Genomic DNA, 10,090 nt, shown 5'->3' on the forward strand with positions numbered 1-10,090 from the left:
AAAAATGATGCTACATACAGACACAACTGTCATTGGGAGTTGAAATGAAAACCAGGTTACTAAAGATCATACAAATGAAGGTCTTCAGTGAGACTGAGATATATATAAAATTTAAAACTAACTACATCATAAAAAAGGATACAATACAACAGTCTGGAACCACACCAAAAGAGTAGTCTTTTCCCATTATTCTAGATAACAACTACAAAGACATGTATACTGAATCATTGTGGTGTACCATCATTATGCCACTAGGTTTCTTTGAGGTGTAACGTACTTTACCGATGCTTTCAGATGCCTTGATCTAATTTAAAAATCAGTGTTTTAAAGCCTGACAGTTATCCATAAGTACAAAATTTAAGATCACATAGTACCATATTTACAATTTTTTTCTGGATTCCTTACATTAAAGCGATTTTTCAGGTGACCCATAGCATCCTGGTTTAAAAGTGCAAAAGATCTAATGTAAGTAAGATCTTTTGGTTATTTGATATACAGCATTTCGAATTTTCATTTTTGAATGGGGGGAGGGGTGCCTGAGAGGCTATCTGGATTGTCTAATAGAATTTTGCAAAGATTTCATTTACTAAATGTGTGGATATCCATCGTCTAATCTGATCATGAATTTTTGTCCTTCCTGGGATGTACATCTTTGAGCAGAATGCCATCCCTCTCACAAAGCTATCCCAACCCATCAGCTCTCCATCCACCTGGCAACGTGGTGACAGAGGAGTTGCCCGTGTCCTCCTGCTTTTCTATCATCTATAAAGAAAAGGATCATAGAGTAACAACTACAAATGATGGCAGTTTAAAAGGAGGGATCATATCTGATATGTTGCGGAAACACTATGAAAATGAGCCCAAACTGCCCACGCAGGACTGCCCTGGAGGAAGAAGATGCATCAGGCTTTGAAGCTGTTTTAAAAATGACATGCTTAAATGTAAACTACAGTAAGGTATATGTTCCCACAGAATATTCTAAATAATAAGCATTTCCATTAATTTAATTATGTCTGAGAATCAATAGGTACTATAATTAATTTCCTAGTCGTAATAACTACCTGGAAAAGAAAAAATAAAAGCCCTCCAGTGAATTAATGTATTTGAATACCTTAAAACCTATCGGGAAGCTCAATGGTGTAGAGAGAATGTGTTCGTGCAATGGTATCTATATATGCAATTACGTAATTTGATTTTGGAAAACCTGTTCTATGCCATTTAAAATATATCAATAAAGAGACAACAGTAACGTGACGAAGTTATTGTAACATTCCACAATTCAAATTGATAAGCCGCTATTTCTATGGTAAGTTAGACCTCAGCATCAAAGAAGGATCTGACTCGCATGAGAAGTCGGTTTATCACCGAGGAGTGGGTTTACTGGTAATCAGGTTATACAATAGTGAGTGAGCACAAGATATAGAGAGTGAGCACTGCATTAGCCAGGGCGACGTCTTATGTGGGCAGTTGTGAAGTAACCGGCAGTGCTGCCTGGTTAGGATACCAACTCGTTGAAAGCAGAACTGAACACATTGTAGCTGTCTCAGCGCCACAGCTAAGAGCACAGCTGCCAGCTACACGATAAGCTCATCCTTCGTTGTTCAATTCCAGTACAAAATCGCATTCTGGTCAGGAACCATGAGACATCAATACAGAATAATTTATAATTGTGAGCAAAGTTGTATTAATAAAATTTGACACTGTAAAAGCAGTGTCCAAATGTAATGACAACACATCTACCACAACATTTAAGTGTCAAAGTTGTATGATATGAATAGGGTGAGCACCCAAAGAGATAATTTATATCAAAAGTCTCATTTTATCTTTACTAACTTTGATGATTAAAAGCTTGTAACAAAGAGTTTAAAGCTTGCTTAAATATAGGCATGCATGCCTAACCTTTGGCTAACAAACTTCAGTCTTAACACTGATTTGTGCAATATCTAATCTTGCAATCTAAGTCATACTTATTGTGCAGCTGGAAGCTACAGTTGTGAGCAAAGTTGCCCTTATGCCAATGGCATATCACATCTTAGTACAGCCACCTACTTGTCATAACAATCATTTACACAGATAATAATGGTACAAATAACATAAGTCTTACACCAAGGTCAACATTAACAGCATATAAGCTAACAATGTCTTGATATTTTATACAGGTAAATCTACCCCTGACCCTGTAGCCAGAAGGCGGGTATTGAGATCCCCAGGGCAGAGCCTAATCAGCCATTGCACCCGCATCACAGGCAGGTGGCCCTCTCAAGGTATAGAGCATTGGACCTGCGTAAGGGTAGCATTTCAACACAAACATGTGCTCCACACTTTAAGCAATGCAAATATTAACATTATGTAAAATCACATATGTTAGATGGGTGAAACCTTATAATGCTTGTGCTGTCAGCTTTTGTTTTGCGCAGGACTTCCACTTGAATTTAGTAGAAAAGGGGCAAAGTTGAAAGGAAACCTGTGTATGATTTGAAAAGTAAATCTATAAAAATACAATTAAGAAATTCCATGATGCACTGACTGAAGTGGATGAGCTGTTAAAACTCTACTCCCATTAGTACTAAACTTCAGTGATGGAAGCCATGCGAGCCCTGTCAGGGGGATATCAATCGTATACATGGTGAGTGAAGCAGTTCTGTCTCCTCCGAGCGCTCTGCCCACCAGACAAACTTTGTCACGTCGTTTTACCTAACTAACCATATCCTGCGCTTGCGTACACTAAATCACAGCCCGGACCAATATCAACATTAACAAGAGTTTGCCTGCCAACCATTTTTCAGTTACTGGACATCCTACAATATAGCAGTCTTCAGATTTTTCAGTGACATGAAAGATATAAGTACCACAATAATATTACATTTTCCACAGCCTAAGGCAGGAATGCGACCGATTGACAAATGACAATTGTCCAGTGTATTGTAATGGCTGGCAGCCACATCTCAAGGGGTGAGGCTCAATACATTCTGAATCCAGTCATCGTATCCTCCATTTCCAGTGTATCACGGATCATTTGTACATAAGTACTGACTGGTGCTCCAGACATACATTCTCCAGATATGGAAAAGGAAAAATTAATGCTGAGGAGCTGCAAATAAGTACTTATCTACAAGGAAATGGTCATCACTTTGTGAAGAACAAAAAACTGAAAAACTATTAGCAGAGATAACACAGCACAATTTAAGGTACTCTTATGGAACATTGTCAGGTTTCATTGATGATAGAAAAAACATTGTCTTTCATAAGTACTTTTAAATCTACAGTTAGAGGCACTCAAGAATTATGACATAAATTACAGTTATAAACAGCAGGGCACAGATTACTGTACCCAACAACGACCTCCATTTTAGTTACAGAAGATACAAAATATGATCCTTCTTATCTATAAGAATTACCGACACTAGAAATTAAAAATGAATCTACATTAGAGTACTGTTACCTCTGTTTCGGCAATAGAAACTACAAAACATTTTCCTTGTTTACAAGACAGTGAAATTTAAGAAAAAATCAATGTACTACACTGTTATTTGTATCAAGAGTCTTATGTGGCTTACCTGTAGATTTTCTGTAACACCAAAAGTACTAAAATCCACTGATGAAATTTCCTTCCATGTTTCTCTTGAATGCAATGATAGTATCCTCCAGACAACACAGCATAACTCAAAGTTCTCATCTACAGACTTCTAAGAGTATTCAATTTACAAAATCTGTATGGAAACTACTGCTTCTGATAGTACAAAATGATATTTTTCATGATATGTTCAACATGTCAATTTTGATATGGTCATGATATGTAAATTGACTTTACACAGTGATATGTGACAGCATTTCACATCATTTTCAGTAAATATTTTTCATGGTTTAGGTACAGCATTTTGAAACATGAAATCCCATATACATACACAATATTTATAAAAAGAACAAACTACATATGCATTATCTAAGGACCCAGATGTAAAAAAAATAATCAAGCAACAAGCCCCTTCCTTCAAGCGTCACTCACGTAGAGAAAAAAAGAAGCCTCACCCCTCACTTATTTTGTAGCAGAGAGAAGGGAATGAAGAAGAACAACTGATGAACCTACCTTACCTTAAAAAGTCCAAACATTAAAATACAACTTCTTTGGTGAAGTTTTATCCTCCTAACTTGGCAAATAAATGGATTAAAATGTTTCTTTCTACATCATCACGTATAAGAACCATCAGAAGGTGGCACTGGGTTCAGAGTCTGGTCTACTCCCTACGGTATGAGATCTCACTGGTAAGCCAAACTCCTTTAGTCAGATAACCCGTTACGAGCGGAATAGTTGAAAATAAACAGACAGGAGTACAGAAGACTCCGCAGAATGTAAAATGCAAGATCTATTATTTACACAGACTTGCAAATCTGAAGAATTCAAATTTTTCTGCATTCACAGGATGCTTTTCATTCTTGAGTATTGACGCACTGTTGTTTTTCTTGTCCAAGTTGAATACAGCACAAGTACTTGAAACATATTCTGTGTATCTGATTGTAACTAACAGAATTGGTTACAGCAATGTAATGCCATACAAAAGATCTGGAATTCCTGAAGGGTGGATTGTTATCTGAATTTGGAGTTTGGTCTTCTCGGTATCGGATAATGTGAGAAGCACTTGCAGAGTCTATGAGCATGTCCAACATATATAAGTTATGACTTATTAGAGATGGGAGTAATTCATCTGCCAAAAATAAGGAAACGAGGACAGTAAATATATTTATAAGAAAATAAAACAAATTGGAGTAAATGAATGCAGTGGGCTGAGTTTACCCACTGTGGTCTCCATAGTTCCCATTTTTCCAGTATATATTGCACGCACAAGTCCAGGTTTGAGTTACCTAGTTTAAGTAGAAAAAAGGATCCTACAAACATCACAGACCATGGTGCGTGACGTATCACACACTGGTTCTTTTCACTTGTTCATCAACGTAACAATGGCTAGGGATATATGAAGTCTGTTAGGCAAACATTCCAACTATGATATTATTGCAGTTATTGGTATTAAACATGGGATTGTAATGGTAAGCTGTCTATCCAGTTGAGCCGTTGCTATTATATCATTCCTGCCATCGATAGGTTTTTAAAGAAATCATTAATTAAGCCAGAAATTTTCTGATGGTTTGGAAATGCGTATTGGCAACAAAACAATTACTATAACCAACAGTTACTTAATTAAAGCCTCTATCATCACAGCACATTAGCCATCATTTTTTTATATTGCTACCTATATGATATGATTCCTTCAAAGACATGGCACCGCAGCTCTGGTCGTCAGGAGGAGTGGGATGGCCCCTCGACAGTGACCCTGGAGGGGACTGCGGGGACGGGGTCTTGTGCTCACGCAGCCCTCCAGACGAAGGATTAGATGCTGGTGGGGTACGCCCCGAGCCACCATTGCCACTTTCTCTCTCTTGTTGTTGCAGTCGTAACTCAAAATCCGTATCTGCAATTTCTGAGCTGCACTCATTGTCTGAGTCTGGATCAGGGGGATTGTTGTCTGTAGACTGGTCTAAATCTGTGTGGGGGTCATTGTGGGGGGCACCTGACCCCTGCTGGTCACTGAAGTGCCCCCCAAGATCCGGGTACAGGGTGGGAAGACCACTACCTGCACCAACACCAAGTGCAGATGACCCGCCAACACCTGTTGCATCTTCCCGTACATGTACTTTCATGTGAATTTTCACCTGGAGTAAAGACACCAGAATTATTACATGTCTCACAGTTCTTAGCATAATACAAAATCAAATTAAACATTCCTCTGTCAATAATTATCCTCTGAGTTATATTTCACCCCATGCTTGCAGCTCATTACAATGTGATTATTGGGAAATACTGACCTGCTGACTTTGGATGAAGCCTCTTCCACAGATCTTACATTTATAAGGTCTTTCGCCTGTATGGATCCGGATATGCGTCTTTAAGTGGTCCTTCCTCTTGAATTTCCGAGAACAATACTGACACTTGTGGATACGCGTCTCACTGCCAGGGTTACTCAGCCGGTCCAGCCGACGTAAGGGATCACTTATTGGAAACATTCTCTGAAATTTTGCGAATCCCTGGAGTTAACTTAAGTTAGAATTTTGCATTTCCCAAAGCTGTCAAAAGTCTCTTATAGGCTAAGAAATACTTTTGAAAGGCAATAACTTTTATTTCTGTTCCATGTTGTTGGGGATAAAGTTACATTTTTTTAATGAAGGAAAGGTCAATTTTTTTTAATGAAGGAAAGGTCAAATCTCTAATTGTTTCAAAATAGAATGGAAAAGAACAGTTTAATTCTTTTATTTCAACACTGTGTACTTTAGTATAAAAACCTCTTGATCACCTACCCCATATTGAGAAGTGGTAGCAGGGTGCTGTTCATGCAAAAAACTGCTAAAGATGCTTGGATTGAGGTAAGGGTGTCGGGGTGGGTCACCAAGGGATAAAGGAGACACACCACCAACTTCAACAGGTCCGTCCCAGCTGTTTCCTCCTAGGTCTTGCTTGACACGCTGAAAATTCAGGAACATGTTACAGACATCTGGTTATGGTATACTGTACAAGGATTTAAGACATTACAATTTCCTTCTGCAATGTTTCATATATTCACATCTCCATGAAATGAAGGTACACTGCTTTTATGCCATGATCTTTTAGAAAAATGTTGCAAAGGACTCACTAGCTGTGGTGGATAGGATCTTGAGAGTGCACTAGGTGGATGTTTTGCCGGATCATCTGATCTGTTTACATCAGCCTCATTGACAGACAGGAGAGAGGGTGCAGTTGAAGAGAGATCGTATGGTGGGCGATGGGGCAGCATTGGATAGGGGTGATACTCAGGAGGCATATGAGGATGTTGAGGGCCAGGTGGTCTTACAGCTACTGCTGCTGCTGCTGCTGCTGCAGCAGCAGCTGCTGCAACTGACGGATGTCTTGGCGGTGGATGATCGGAGGCTCCCAGAGAGTGGGGAGGGAGTACCGGGTGGTTAGCATTTCCTAGTTGGGCAAGTGATGGATTGACCAAAGGAGGAGGATTTGGAGAATGAGGTTCACTGATTGGAGTGGCACATTTGGTGGGGGGGCCAGTACTTGGCGATGGGGATGAGGAAGGGCACTGGCCCCCACGTTCCCCAGAAGGAGATGATGGTCTAGAAGATGAGGAAGGATCCATGTCTGCCAACCCTCGTACCTGAAGTAGATGAAAAAACAATGGAAATTTCTCACTTAAAACACTGGTGCTGACAAAATAACAAAATTCAAAACACTTGTGTGTATAAGCTTTCGTTTGGAAGAGCCTAAATGTAAATGAATGGAATAACTAATGAACTACTGAAATAGTTGATTTCTGAGCATACTGTGTTTGGTGAAATTCCAAACAAACAACATGAGATGAGTGGACAAAGTCTCTCAAGGGGGCAGTAATGGGTCATGTAGGATTGGCTCTGGTCAGCTCTTGGATGAGTAAATACAAGTAAATGCCAGGCACCGCTACACGAGTGGGCAACAGACCTTGAGGGCAGTGGGTTACAGTGATGTCTGATCAAACCATTGATTGAACCTTAGGGATCGATCTGCTGTAGAATTTGGCGTCAGTGTTACTCTTACTGCACATGCCATGTTTCAGACAAGTTTCTTGATCAAATTGTCATGGGCTTCAGCATTTATACTTTAATATTTTTTGTATGTTCAAGGGCAGTGGACGGACAACCAAATGTCCTAATGTAGTCCAAACCTGAAGAATAGGAAACAGTTTTCAAAGCAGCAGAAGGAAAGGAACGGAGCCAACGAAACTTGTGACCGGATGAGTACCAGTTTCCAGAGTAAACATAAGAAGAGGTGACCTGATGTGTTTATATACAGTTTTTCTACACTGGCTCGTCATAAACTTACTCACTTCTCCAGCATTGTTTAAGTCTTCCTCTCTTCCTTTATCTAACACATAGCTTTTACAATTTTTACGAATCTATCTAGAAAAAGTGTTGTCTGTATCTCCTCCTCAGAGGAACACATGCCAAAAAAAGTGTTGTTTGTATGTCCTCTTCAGAGGAACATGAAAAAAGTGTTGTTTCTATGTCCTCCTCAGAGGAACATATGGAAAAAAGTGTTGTTTGTATGTCCTCCTCAGAAGAACACATGCAAAAAAAAAGTTTGGTTTGTATGTCCTCCTTAAAGGAACACATGCGACGCCAGGTACCTTACATTCCTTACATATAAAAAAATGAGATTGAATACCCAAAGCAAGGCATGCATTGGAGTGGAACACCAAATAATAATAGTTAAGAAGAAGAAGAAGAAGAAGAAGAAGAAGAAGAAGAAACGTGTAATAGTTGAGGAGGAGGAGGAGGAGGAGGATGAGAAGAAATGTATAATAGTTAAAAATAAGAAGGAGAAGGGGGAGAAAATGTATAACAGTTAAGAAGTAGTAGTTTAGTGGACGCCACTTCCTCTTACCTGGAGAGAGTTGGCCACCCTGAGGATGCGGTGAATTTGGTCATGGCTGACGGACACCTCCCCGCGGTACATATAAGTCAGCAGAGCCTCACATTCGTCACCGCTGACATCTTTTAGGAATATAATTGGGTGCTGGTGCGCCGAATGTCGTGCGAAAAGACCCTGTTTCGGGACAGAGAGAAGAGACGTTGTCAATAAAGAGAGAGAATCAAATATTAATAGGGAGGCGGACCATCTGGAGTCGCCTCTATTCTTCTCTGATGAAATCACCCACAGCAGTGTAGTCTTGCCTTGCATGTTGTGGCCCTGTGGTTGGGAGCTGCTTTAAGTAACATCAATAATAGTGATAATAATAATATGGAAAATGACTCATAGTAGCATGAGTCTTGAAATGGAGGAACAAATCGACAGTTATTCGTGGATATGTATATTTAAAAATAAATCTCTACAGAGAGCTTTCGGGAATCGAACACATTCCCGAAATCTCTCTGTAGAGATTTATTTTTAAATATATTTGTACCCATAAATACCTGGGGATTTGTTTCTCCAATAATAATAATAATAATAATAATAATAATAATAATAATAATAATAATAATAATAATATCCTGATTATTGTTATTTGTAGAAACAATTAATCTAAAATCAACAATGACACGAATGCACATTTACTCAAGAAAGCAATAGACTTTTTTTATAGCTGATTAGATGGACCCCGTCTGATGGGCCAAATGAGAGCCGATAGGAAGATTCGTACAAATGAACACGGAAGATGATTAAGACGACGATATCTGATCAGACTAGAGTTAACAATGAAAATCATGCTATCGTTAATGCACTTTAACTGAATATACGTACTTTCCATCCTCTGAATATACGTACTTTCCATCCTCTCCTAACAACTGATTCAGTGCAATTGCGAGGTTTTCCTCTTTTTACATCTCTCAAGCGTTCTCACTGTCAATTTCCCTTTCAGCGCTGATTGACCTCATAGGTCCCAGCGCTTGGCCTTTGGACGTAATTCTATATTCTATTCTATTCTACGTATTTTCATTGATGAAGAACACGACGAAAAGGAAGAGAACGAGATGACTTCATGAGACCGGAGGCTGAAACGCGCATGAAGTAAAACTTCCTAATTATGAAATCGATGCCAATTAGACATCTGGTGACATTCCATCCAATAAAGAGCAATGATGCCGGACATTTAACGTTTTGGACTATGGAATTTGTGGCCATATTCGAAATATGTCATTAAAACAAACGAGAGGTATATTGCGAGATGAATGTTTTATCGACAGGTACGTACAGGCATAAATACGATCCAATAGTCGTCGCATTAGACCATTTTTTTGTTGTTTTGTGCGCGTGGACGTTTATACAGCGCATGGAAATTTGTTATATTAGAGACCAGTTTTCGTTGCTGTGGCTAAGGTAATCTGCAGAAATCTCGACGAACTGACTGCATGTCGCCAAGGCGACTCACGGACGAAAACAAACGTCAGGAAGAATTATGCCACCAAGGGATAATCGCGCTATATGGCCCGGGGGTCGTAAGGCCTGCCTTCGTAATGACCAGCTCAAATACTACCAAATATCAAGCATATGATGGTTCCTGCCAAACGACAAAGAGGTCAT

General features: G+C 39.3%; 1 protein-coding gene across 5 annotated transcripts in view; it reads right to left on the reverse strand.

Moving 5' to 3' along the window:
• Positions 1-513: 513 nt before the first annotated feature.
• Positions 514-10,090, reverse strand: part of LOC136841798 (E3 SUMO-protein ligase EGR2-like) — a 125,486-nt gene continuing 115,909 nt past the window's right edge. For 3 of the 5 annotated variants that reach the window (XM_067109094.1, XM_067109096.1, XM_067109092.1), the window contains 5 exons: positions 8,453-8,614; positions 6,681-7,190; positions 6,349-6,513; positions 5,860-6,078; positions 514-5,706 (listed from right to left, as the gene is read on the reverse strand). In XM_067109094.1, the coding sequence (XP_066965195.1) occupies positions 5,227-5,706; positions 5,860-6,078; positions 6,349-6,513; positions 6,681-7,190; positions 8,453-8,614 (1,536 nt within the window). In that variant the 3' untranslated portion in view covers positions 514-5,226. The remainder of the gene's footprint in view (positions 5,707-5,859; positions 6,079-6,348; positions 6,514-6,680; positions 7,191-8,452; positions 8,615-10,090) is intronic. The other 2 variants (XM_067109097.1, XM_067109093.1) reach the window with 1 other exon arrangement.

Source organism: Macrobrachium rosenbergii, chromosome 9 (genome assembly GCF_040412425.1).
Source record: "Macrobrachium rosenbergii isolate ZJJX-2024 chromosome 9, ASM4041242v1, whole genome shotgun sequence".
NCBI classification, from domain to species: Eukaryota; Metazoa; Arthropoda; class Malacostraca; order Decapoda; family Palaemonidae; genus Macrobrachium; species Macrobrachium rosenbergii.